Below are 13,007 nucleotides of genomic sequence, written 5' to 3' on the forward strand. Positions count from 1 at the left end.
CAAATTGGGTAATATTTTTAAGGGTTTAACACTTTTGAAAAATCATTAATTTTTTATTTTTCTTTATATTTTCTTATAGTAATACATTTCAAGAATATTCTGTGAATTTTTCAAGCCTATCGGAACAAAACTTTGTAAGATATGGGCCTTTATCTTTGCTTATCTCATACTGCGAAGAAGTAAGAGCTCGGCACATAGGCCCAAGATTTCTGCTTCGGTTGACTTGACAAAACATTCTTGAAATGTTTCATTATAACAAATTATTAAAGAAAATATATGTTTTTTGAAAATATTAGACCCTACGTTTTCCTTGAGTAATTAATTGCTTCCATTGATTTTATAGACAAAAAACTTTAAACGCTTTCTGCTCGAAAGCAGGTTTTGAAAGTCTGTGTCCATCGTCATTCAAAAACTACTGCACCAATTTTGTTCAAATTTTGCACATACTGTCTACATATAAAAACGTTTTTTTCACGCGGTACGTATCCTCCACGTAAAAAGAGACCTCAGTGTATAGAAATTATCTGTCTGTATTATGATCGATTTCGAATTTTCCTTCATGTTACTTCATCATTCGTCGCAAGCTCCGGAGTCCCCCAAGGAAGCCATCTGGGGCCGTTCATATTTCTTATATAGGGTGATTTTTTAAGAGCTTGAGAACTTTTTTAAACAATAAAACGCATAAAATTTGCAAAATCTCATCGGTTCTTTATTTTAAACGTTAGATTGGTACATGACATTTACTTTTTGAAGATAATTTCATTTAAATGTTGACCGCGGCTGCGTCTTAGGTGGTCCATTCGGAAAGTCCAATTTTGGGCAACTTTTTCGAGCATTTCGGCCGGAATAGCCCGAATTTCTTCGGAAATGTTGTCTTCCAAAGCTGGAATAGTTACTGGCTTATTTCTGTAGACTTTAGACTTGACGTAGCCCCACAAAAAATAGTCTAAAGGCGTCAAATCGCATGATCTTGGTGGCCAACTTACCGGTCCATTTCTTGAGATGAATTGTTCTCCGAAGTTTTCCCTCAAAATGGCCATAGAATCGCGAGCTGTGTGGCATGTAGCGCCATCTTGTTGAAACCACATGTCAACCAAGTTCAGTTCTTCCATTTTTGGCAACAAAAAGTTTGTTAGCATCGAACGATAGCGATCGCCATTCACTGTAACGTTGCGTCCAACAGCATCTTTGAAAGAATACGGTCCAATGATTCCACCAGCGTACAAACCACACCAAACAGTGCATTTTTCGGGATGCATGGGCAGTTCTTGAACGGCTTCTGGTTGCTCTTCACTCCAAATGCGGCAATTTTGCTTATTTACGTAGCCATTCAACCAGAAATGAGCCTCATCGCTGAACAAAATTTGTCGATAAAAAAGCGGATTTTCCGAATGGACCACCTAAGACGCAGCCGCGGTCAACATTTAAATGAAATTATCTTCAAAAAGTAAATGTCATGTACCAATCTAACGTTTAAAATAAAGAACCGATGAGATTTTGCAAATTTTATGCGTTTTATTGTTTAAAAAAGTTCTCAAGCTCTTAAAAAATCACCCTATATATCTTAACGATTTGAATTTTTCGTTGAAATGCATGCAGCTATCCTTTGCCGATGATTTTAAGCTATCTCATCTCATCAAGAATCCTGATGACACCGGTTTCTTGCAGTCTCAATTAAATGTAAAGACTGTCCCAGAAAGTATGGACGCAACCAAAAACCGCTGCCATTTCGCAATGGTTCAGAATCTGTCAATTTTCATGGCTGCGTCCTGTTGTTTACACTCTTCTCTAACCACTTGTGCAGTTGTTTATTCGTTTTCATTAGTCTGTTTCGAAATGCGCGGGCTTTCAGCAGAACAACGTCAAAAAATTGTGTACAAATGGTGCACAGAACGCGGACTGAAACTGAGAAAGATAGCAAAAATGGAAGGAGTAAACGAAAAAGCCGTGCGAAATGCAATCAGGAAGTTCGGTGAGGATAACACCTTTGAGGATGAATCGAAAACGGGTCGAAAAAAGGTCCTGCTAACCCTAAGTTGGATAAACGTATACTGGAGGCGTTCGAGCAAAAGAAGGATTTTTCAGTTCAGGATGTGACCAAACAAGTGGGCACTTCGAAGTCAAATGTTCTTCGTGCTAAAGAACGTTTGAATCTTCGAACCTATAAGAAGTAGAAACAACCAAAACGTAGTCCGAAACAAGAAGCATCAATCAGGCCGAGGGTTCGAAAGCTGTACAATACGATTCTTGCTGGAAATTTGAACTGCTTAATCATGGACGACGAAACCTACGTGAAACTCGATTACAAATCCTTGCCGGGACCACAATATTAAACGGTGCGAGAAGGGCAAGTGTTTAACCGAGTTAAGTCCGGGACATCGATTGAAGTCGACAAATTTGGTAAGAAATCTATGGTCTGGCAAGCAATTTGTAGCTGCGGTAAGATTTCGAAACCCTTCATCACCACTGCTTCAATGAACAGCGAAATATACATAAAGGAAACGACTTCTACCCATGATTCGAAGCCACAAGGATCCTGTTGTCTTTTGGCCAGATCTTGCTTCTTGCCACTACTCGAAATCAACGGTAGAATGGTATACTATCAAAAATGTCACTTTCGTCCCAAAAGACATGAATCCACCAAATTGCCCACAACTTCGACCAATTGAGGAATTTTGGGCATTAACGAAGGCACATCTTAGGAAAAAAGTGTCAAAACTTGTCGCCAAGAAGTCTGTACGGAATTTAACGAGTTCGCAAGAAGGTGCGCCAGCTAGTCTACAATGGCTAAGTAGCAAATCTTGAGAATAATATTCTGTTGTTGTGGTCTAATATTATCAGTATATCGATTAAAATTTGAATGTGAATTATTTACAGCGAAATCAAGGTGCGTCCATACTTTCTGGGGCAGTCTTTATTCCTTAATTGATGCAACGTAAACAGGATGGTGCTAAATGCTTCAAAATGTTCCGTCATTTCTTTTTCTCGCAAAAGAACAACGATCATGTATGATTACCAGGCCCGTACCCAGGATTTCGTTTCGGAAGGGGCCCAAAGATAAAAAAATAATGTAACTGAAGATTGCTTATGTACCTAATTCTCGGTGTGCCTTTTACGGGTGTTTTTAACAGACACTTTAAACTTTTCCACTAGAACTGTTATTGTGTTACATTTCTATAACAGATCGGCTGAAAAGTTCGTATCGTTTCTATGAGAGGGCGCCACTAGAATTAAATCCATACCATTTTCAGTTAGTACCAACCTTCAAAAGATACGTGTATAAATTTGACAGCTGTCTGATTATTAGTTTGTGAGATATTACATATTGAGTGAAGCTACTTTTGTTATTGTGAAAAAAATGGAAAAAAAGGAATTTCGTGTGTTGATGAAACACTACTTTTTGATGAAAAAAAAGTGCCGCTGATACCAAAAAATGGCTTGATGAGTGTTATCCAGACTCTGCACCGGGCGAAGCAACAATTCGTAAGTGGTTTGCAAAATTTCGTACCGGTCATATGAGCACCAAAGACGATGAACGCAGTGGACGTCCAAAAGAGGCTGTTACCGATGAAAACGTGAAAAAAATCCACAAAATGATTTTCAATGACCGTAAAGTGAAGTTGATCGAGATAGCTGACACCCTAAAGATATCAAAGGAACGTGTTGGACATATTATTCACGAATATTTGGATATGAGAAAGCTTTGTGCAAAATGGGTGCCGCGTGAGCTCACAATCGATCAAAAACAACAACGAATTGATGATTCTGAGCAGTGTTTGGAGCTGTTATATCGAAATAAAACCGATTGTTTTCGTCGATATATAACAATGGACGAAACATGGCTCCATCACTTCACTCCGGAGTCCAATCGACAGTCAGCTGAGTGGACTGCACGCGATGAACCGAACCCAAAGCGTGGAAAGACTCAACAATCGGCCGGTAAGGTTATGGCGTCTGTATTTTGGGATTCGCATGGTATAATTTTCATCGACTACCTTGAAAAGGGAAAAACCATCAACAGTGACTATTATATAGCGTTATTAGAGCGTTTGAAGGACGAAATTTCAAAAAACGGCCTCATTTGAAGAAGAAAAAAGTTTTGTTTCATCAAGACAATGCACCGTGTCACAAGTCGATGAAAACCATGCTGAAATTGAACGAATTGGGCCTTGAATTGCTCCCTCATCCACCGTATTCCCCAAAGTTTTGCCCCCAGTGATTTTTTCCCGCTCTCAGACCTCAAGAGAATGCTCGCTGGTAAAAAATTTAGAAGCAATGAAGAGGTAATCGCTGAAACTGAGGCCTATTTTGAGGCAAAGGACAAATCGTACTACAAAAATGGTATCGAAAAGTTGGAAGATCGCTGTAATCGCTGTATCGCCTCTGATGGCAATTATGTTGAATAATAAAAACGAATTTTGAAAAAAATGTGTGTTTCTATTAAACGATACGAACTTTTCAGCCGAACTGTTACGTTTACTGTCTTGTTATTTTGCAACACATGTCTTAGACCTTCTTAATAATTATATATCTATTTTTGATTTCGGGAGGCTGTAACATATCTCCTTGAACCAAAATAAATTATAATCGAAACGAAATTTTTTTTTCATATATTTTGTTCAGAAACAAATGCTAGTGGAAACTTTAAATGGCCCACCCTGTACAAGTCGTTGATACTCTCTGTTACATTAGATTTTCGAATGTAAAGTAGGTAGTAGTACTAACTAATAGTGGGGTAAGAACGGACATATCACAGTGGTCTATCCATGTAGCACGAATGCTGGAAAAGATTGTTGACGACGTGGTGCTTGGAAAATACTATGGACGATATCATTGTCTACCTGACAGACCTCGCACTCGCTAGATGTGTCTAATCGACGAAAAAGCGCATATGCAAGGTTGCATAGAACTGTAGAATGTCTAGCATATCATAAATTCCGCGTTGTAAGATGGGATGTAAATCATAAATAAGATTTGGATGAACAGATAAGGTAATTAAGAGTCCAGGTAAGTAAGAAGATCAAGTTTCGTATTGGGTATAAGTGTACAAAACTTCAAGTCTCATAATCTCAAGCATTTCGCTTTTCAAGCGGAACAAAACGATCTATAAATAGTACAGGTTTAATTACTCAGTCAATGCCTTTACCGGCCACTAAACTACGCACCTTGAATTCCGGAGGAATCATTGAATTCGACCCGACCCGTAAGTATGGAATCGCATTATCACCACTCTTCTGTTCGCTCAGCAGTTCAGCCTCATGGATTCGCTCGATCGTAACATCACGCACCGAACTGGTTGAGTTGATTTCCTCATTCTGGAAAAAAATCAAACTTTCAGTATCAACTTGCGCGACTGATGTCAAATGGGCTACCACCGGTACCTTTACCTTTATGGAGAACTTGGAACTCCGTTGCCGTTCCTCCTGGACGGCTTCCCGTTTCATGCCGCACGCGAGACACTTCTGATAGCGACAGTACTGACAGCGGTTTCTTTGGCGTTTGTCTATCGTGCAGTTTTTGTCCTCCCGGCAGGCATAGGACAGATCTTTCCGCACCGTTCGTTTGAAAAATCCCTTGCATCCTTCACAGCTGCGGCGGCAAAGAAAAGAAAACATTACGTTACAGTTTTTTTTTCTCTTCGTATTCGGGCAGAAGCAATAAAGTACGGTGTCTTTAATGGGTGCAGCAGCACCAAAACAAATTAGCAATGGTGGCGCAAAAAGATATGCTAATGAACGATGATAAATTTCTGTCAATTTTGTCGATGCAAATTGTGAGTGAGCATAAACACCAAATGAAGGTGGCAACATGCTGGAACACGTCTAAATGTCACGCGGCTTGCGGTTTGCTTTGTGCCAGCCAGGTATTAATTATGACCTGTTTAAAGTGTAGTGCATTCGTGACCGATGTTAGAAATTCAAAATAATGATCGTAGTTTACAACTGTGCGATCATCAGAGCCTAATCTAAACTTCCGCATTAAACGAAATTTCTCATTCTAGCTTGATGACGCCCGGTGGAACTATCGTAACCGAGTAGGAACCCGGTCACGTTTCACGGTAATCATTTTCTGGTTAGATTAGCAAGCATTACTTGCTCCCATCCCATCGAACTAATGTCATACGAAGCGTGAAAATCAAATGCCGAGGTCAACTGAATAATTTCCTTCCTCAGTGGAGTGCTACACCCCCACAAACGCGACTATTTTCAATGCAAGAAACCCGCAAGTTCTGCTGGAGCATTGTGCATACCACCGCGCGAACGGTCGAGAGATCACAATTTGCATCTAGTTAATGAGGGATGAGGATGAGGGCTACCTTCAACGACTAACCTATAGACACCGTAGTGCTTTCCACTGGCCCGATCGCCACAGATCGAGCACAGATGCTTCGAACCACTGAGCGGATGATTTGGTGGGTAGTGTTGGCCTGATCCGACACCACCTCCACCTCCGCCACTTCCAGCTCCACCGCCACCGCCTCCACCACCGCCGTTGCCAGAATTTTGCATCTGCTGCTGTGGACTGTTGAGACTGCTTTGACTGTTGACATTTTGCTGCTGCTGTTGTAGAACTGCCGCGACCTGTTGATTGAACGCTCCCGGGCTGCCCGGGCCGCAGTTATTACCGGGCGAGAACGGACCTACACTTCCATTCAGCAGTGAGATGTCCGGTTTCAGATCCGGTTTCATGTCCTGCGGCGACAGCGGTCCCATGTGACCGACGAGGGCGGCATCGAAACCTGAGGAAAAACAAACGGAAGAACAAGAATGATTAGTCGATGGGAAGTTTTGCGTTTGCTAGATGTTTCAACTTGTTTATCAGTAGTAAGGCAGTCGATTAAACTTATCAATTCCATCTATTAAATTAAGTGCAACAAGTCGGAAGTTCTACAGTTATTGAGCTTCAGGATAATTAGCCGAAAAGGACAAGATGCTCGATATCTTTTTTGGATTATGGTTCCAGCTACCGGAAAAAATGGAATTTCGTTTTGAAACACCGTCGAACTTTACCATGGGCTTTCGTCAGTTTTTTTTTGCTATAGTAATATTTTTGACACGAATCTTTTGTTGCGGTACATATTTAAAATTGTTAGAAATTTTCAATCGCATGTGAGTTATCTCAATTCATATTTTAAAAAAAAAAAACCTGTTGCAATCCAACTAGTAGTGTAATTACACTTTTATTATGTTATTCAATATCTCCTATATATTCACGCAAGATTCATCCAAATACTACAAATTAAATGTCTTATAGTCCCATAGATTGCTATGGATTTTAATCTGGATTCGACATTCGGTTCGGGAATTACGGGGTAAACTGTGCAAAATGAACTAAAACGTGCAATCGATTTTTTTCAGAAACCGCTCATCCAATTTTCACAAGTGTAGATACAAATGGAAGGTCTTACAACCCCATATCACACTACCGAATTTTATTCTCACACGACTTCCGGTTCCGGAATTACAAACTGATAGATGTAATTTTTTTTCTTGGGGCATGTTTTGCCTTTCTCATATAGAAAGGTTATGCAATCACTGTGAAAATCGATGTCAATCGAAATAGTGTCATATACCATTCGACTCAGTCTAAATTTCATCCGGTTCCGGAAGAATAGGGTAAAGTGTGTACCCTTAGTTAAAGCGGCGATACAAGACATAAAAAATTCTAAATTGACCTGAAGCCATTATTAGTCTACATTTAGCCATACAAACCGATTCCAGCTATCCTGGTTCCCGGTTTTCTAGTAACGACGGAAGATAATAGTCATATACTAAAAAAAGGCATCTCACTTTCTTTCCTTAGAGATGGCAGAACCGATATTCCCAATCTTAGGTTCAAATGAATGATCTTATGCTCCTATTAAAAATTAAGCATGTTCTTCGGATTCAACAAAAATTAACACCGTCGTTTAAAATACAATGTCAAAATCGTATTAAATCACTTAAATTTGAATAACAACTAGTAGAGTTTGTACGTCATGTTGACGGTCATACGAACCGACTTCGATTATACCGCTTCTCGGGTTTCAGTGCGTTTCCGAATTTCCGAAACCTGAAAACTGAATAAAGACTGTCCCAGAAAGTATGGACGCACTTTGATTTCGCTGTAAATAATTCACAAGTGTTAGATGTTCAAATTTTACTCGATATACTGATAATATTAGACTACAACAACAGAATATTATTCTCAACATTTGCTACTTAGCAATTGTAGACTAGCTGGCGCACCTTCTTGCGAACGTTTCTCATTAAATTCCGCACAGACTTCTTGGCGACAAGTTTTAACACTTTTTCCAATCTTTTTCGAACTGTTGAATGGTTTCGGCTGCCGAGACATGTTTCCTAAGATGTGCTTTCGTTAATGCCCAAAATTCGTAGAGGTCGTTTTTATAAACATTCCTTGATGTATATTTCGCTGTTGAAATCTTACCGCAGCTACAAATTGCTTTCCAGACCATAGCTTTCTTACCAAATTTTTCGACTTCAATCGATGTCTCGGACTGGTTTAACACTTGCCCTTCTCGCACCGTATAATATTGTGGTTCCGGCAAGGATTTGTAATCGAGTTTCACGTAGGTTTCGTCGTCCATGATTATGCACTTCAAATTTCCAGCAAGAATCGTTTTGTACAGCTTTCGAACCCTCGGCCTGATCGATGTTTCTTGTTTCGGACTACGTTTTGGTTGTTTCTGCTTCTTATAGGTTCGAAGATTCAAACGTTCTTTAGCACGAAGAACATTTGACTTCGAAGTGCCCACTTTTTTGACCACATCTCAAACTGAAACCTCCCTCTTTTGCTCGAACGCCTTCAGTATACGTTTATCCAACTGAGGGTTAGCAGGACTTTTTTTTCGACCCGTTTTCGGTTTATCCTCAAAGGTTTTCATTTCGCTCGGCTTTTTCACTTACTCCTTTCATTTTTACTATCTTTCTCAGTGACAGTCCGCGTTCTGTGCACCATTTTTACACAATTTTTCGACGTTGTTCTGCTGAAAGTCCACGCCATTCGAAACAAACTAATAAAAACGAATGAACAACTGCACAAGTGGTTAGAGAAGAGTGTAAACAACTGGACGCAGCCATAAAAATTGACAGATTCTGAACCATTGCGAAATGGCAGCGGTTTTTGGTTGCGTCCATACTTTCTGGGACAGTCTTACCAGTATAGTGAAATATAGATCATTAAACCATCAGATAATATGAACTACAAACTGAAACAGTTTCAAACCGAATTTAAAAGAATTTCCAAACTTCTCTGTACCTTCGATTTAAATGGCGGTTTAACAGGTCCAGTATAACTAAAAACTAACATGAACTACAAATTGGAATAATTTTGAAAATATATCACATTGTAATGTTTTAATGGGACTATCAGATCTGTTATTGAATTTGATTGATTTTGTTGTTGAATTTGATTTTGTGAAAATTTGATATGAGATATGATATGATATTATTTATTTGATCCTAGACTATCTTTATCTGTAAGCTAGAAAAAAATATTAGCCAATTTGAAAGATTCGCTACTCATCACACGATTACTAAGGAAAAAATTTTCTTTAAACTGTAATTTTAACTCTAGACACCCTGTCTCCGAAACCGTAAGTTGGATCTGAATACAAATCAGGATATTCCTATGCTATCTGAAGACCTTGCAGTTGAATCTAAGATGGTAAAAATCGGTTGAGCCATCTTCGTAAAAAGTTACAGAAATTTTCATTTTTTTTTCTGGTGTGATTCCGGGATCAAAAGTTGAATCCAAATGAAAGTTGGGAGCTTTATATGATACCACAAGTCCTTCCATTTGAATCTGAGTTTGTGAAAATCGGGTCAGCCATCTCCGAGGAAATGGAGTGAAATTATTTTCACTTTATTGGTACATGTCATTCCGGAACTGGACATAAGGATTCAAATGAAATTCAGGAACTTTGTATAGGACTACAAGACCTTTCATTTGATTCTAAGTTTGTGAAAATCGGTTTGGTTATATTCGAGAAAATTGAGTGATATTACTCTCACTTTTGGCTGCATATCATCCTGTAATACTAGAATCGGAAGTCGGATTCGGTTGAAATTCTGGAATGTTGCATGAAATCAGAAAATCTTTAATTTGAATTCCAATTTTTTGAAAATCGGTCCAGCCATCTACGAGAAAAGTTAGTACATATTTTTTGCACTTTTTACCCCACGATTACGGAAGTCGTGGAATGATTTTTTTCGAAATCGAACATTTTTTTCTGGTGTCAAATGTCTCCGTCAAACGTCGAGATCTGGTGTTGTCTTGATTTTTTTTGAAAGAACTCGATTTTTTTCAATATATCATTGCAAAATAAAATCCAGAATCAAGCCAATCTATTAGTTGTAAGACTGATGTGATTAGTGAATCATTGAATTGAGTAAGAAAATGAAAGTGAGAAGGTCAATATTTAAGTGGTGTCACGGTCAAAAATGAGTTTAAATGTTTCATTACAAATTCAAATCATGTCTTTTTTCCAAATTCAATCCATATAAAATACCGGAAGGAAATTCAGGTTCAGAATTCAGAATTAGAATTCAGGTCCGCATTCATGATTCAGATGTATGCCCCGGATCTCTATTGAATTTTCAGAACTCGAGTCCAAAATCTTGTTCAAATCCAGAATTAAGGTCAAGAAGCCTGCTTCCCGGATAAGAATTTAAATTTCTCCAAGAACTCAGATCCAGAATCTAGACCTGGGATAAGAATTCATGTTCAAAACTGAAGTCCAGTTTTAGAATTCAGGTCACGGAAATCTATGAATCCCTGTCAGGAGTTCAAATCTAGAACTACAAAATTCAAGCATAGAATTCGGTTCCCGATTTCAGCTCATGAATCCAGGTTCATGTTCTGAAACTAGGTCCAGAATTCAGGTGAAGAGTCAAGGTTCAGGATCTAGTTTCAGGTTTCAAAACTCTGTCAGGAGCTCCGGTTCTGAATCCAAATCCAGGATGATGATTCTGGCCCAGAACCAAAGTCCAAGTCCAGGTTGAGAGTTATTGTCCAGAATCCAGGTTCAGGTAAAGACTCTATCAAGAATTTTGGTCCAGAATCTGGATCCAACTCGTCGGACCTGGGGTTCAGAATCCTGTTCTAAATTTAGCATCTCTCTCAATAAGTCAGGTTCAAGTTTAGAATTGAGGAATCCTAGAGAACTCAGGTCCAGAATCCAGTCCAAATTCACAGTCTAGGTTCGAAGTTTAATTCCAGAAACTCTGTCAAAAGTTCCAAGATCCCAGTTCAAGTCCATGTTTCGGATTCAGGTTTAGATTCAGAATCTAGGTTAATGTCTCTGTCAGGAGTTCAGATTCACAGTCTCGGTCCAGGTCTAGAATCCAGATCCGTGTTCCGAATCCTAGTACTAAATTCTGGTTCCAGTTCATCCATATCCGGATAACGAATCTAAGTCCAGAATCCAGGTTCAGATTCAGTATTCTGATTGAGAAACCTTGTTTGATAACCAGATCCAATGTTCAGGGCCAGAATACAGATCTAGATATCGTTTAATTAATTTTGAGTGAGAGGACTCGCGAGTTTTCCTAACAATCAAGAACAAAATACTGACAAAAGTAATAAACACAACCATTCATATCTTTATCCTCAAAACTTATTTTCTGTCTTTATTTTCTTCTCCGTGGAGCCTTTTGGGTCGCAAATAAACTGTTTGATTTTAAATGTTTTGGTTTTTTTCTTACACAAGTAAAACAGAAACCAGAGCCTAAAAAAAACTTAGTGTTACATACGCGACAAGAAAACACACCTAAGGCAGAACTTTTCTTTATTACCCAACGAAAAGACCGACTGAAATTATGACTGATGAAAACAAAAAAAAAGAAAATTAAATCCAAAAACTGACATCACAAGCGCTCAGAGACAGTTACAAACCGAATCGTTAGAGGAAATCGTTCTGCCAACTGAAAGAACAGCTTAGAAGACTTCCCGCGGTAACAAAGGAACTTGATATTTGATCTGACTGTTCACGGCCGGTGTGGTTCACATTTTAGTTGATCCCCTGTGGTAGAATTTAGCACACAAAAACTTATTGCACATTTCCACTACCCGGCGATCTCTCTTTAATGCTCCGTTTGAGCAGTTGTGTGCTAGATTTCGCTGTGTCTATAAAATGATTATTCGATTGCCGGAGAATTTTTTAATTTTGTTTCTATTTGGTGGGCAGTAGAACGAACATTATATTCGAAATGGGCATTCGACCAGAAAAGTTTGGGAACCACTGATCTACTGATAACTGACAAGGGTTCTCATATTGAAACTTCCGAGATTTACAATTTTTAAAATTATTATTTTTTGAATTACTCGATCGCTCCTTCTTTTCCCTCAGCTTGATTTCATGCATTGAGAACCCAACACGCAGTCAATTGTTTACTGAATAAACTTGGAGCTATCAGTTGTTTAAAATTTCTATTTCTATTTTATTTTGGCACTCAGGTGAGGACTGAATAGATTCGAAATTTTACAAAATTATCAATTTCATTACCTAATGAAGCAGTGAATAGAAAACATTTCTGCGAGCTTGATATTCAAATAACGGGACCTCGCATGCCTCATTTTCAAAAAACAAAGCGTTGATCAATATACACGTCCGCAATAGAGACCTTTTTTCTCTAGAAACACCCAAAAACCACTCGTCGCGCTTCGATCAAAACTCCAAACAAATTGCCGGTTCCATTTACCATGCCAAACCTATCACAAATGTTCCTGACCTTGACGTTTGCTGAAAGCCCCGATGAAAAGCAACTCAAAACTATTTGAATAGCATCGAGCGAAAAGAAAAAAGAAAAAGAACAAGTCGCGATTGCGTGGCGCATCGCAAACCTCATCATCATCAGCTACTCAACGATGCAGGCAGGCCCGGCAGACAAATAGACAAACCGCCACCTTCTAGAGAGCTCTAGGCGCAACGAAAATTTCCTATTTTGTAATTCCAAACATGCTGCGGAATTAGCAATTTAAATAGGCTCCAATAAATTTCGGTG

General features: G+C 38.9%; 1 protein-coding gene across 9 annotated transcripts in view; it reads right to left on the reverse strand.

The window, feature by feature from the left end:
• The window catches only part of LOC131432620 (protein ultraspiracle homolog), a 134,391-nt gene that overhangs the window by 4,613 nt on the left and 116,771 nt on the right, over positions 1 to 13,007 (reverse strand). For 7 of the 9 annotated variants that reach the window (XM_058599004.1, XM_058599001.1, XM_058599000.1 and 4 more), the window contains 2 exons: positions 6,331 to 6,739; positions 5,166 to 5,589 (listed from right to left, as the gene is read on the reverse strand). In XM_058599004.1, the coding sequence (XP_058454987.1) occupies positions 5,166 to 5,589; positions 6,331 to 6,739 (833 nt within the window). The remainder of the gene's footprint in view (positions 1 to 5,165; positions 5,590 to 6,330; positions 6,740 to 13,007) is intronic. The other 2 variants (XM_058599002.1, XM_058599003.1) reach the window with 2 other exon arrangements.

Source organism: Malaya genurostris, chromosome 2, assembly GCF_030247185.1.
Source record: "Malaya genurostris strain Urasoe2022 chromosome 2, Malgen_1.1, whole genome shotgun sequence".
NCBI lineage: Eukaryota > Metazoa > Arthropoda > Insecta > Diptera > Culicidae > Malaya > Malaya genurostris.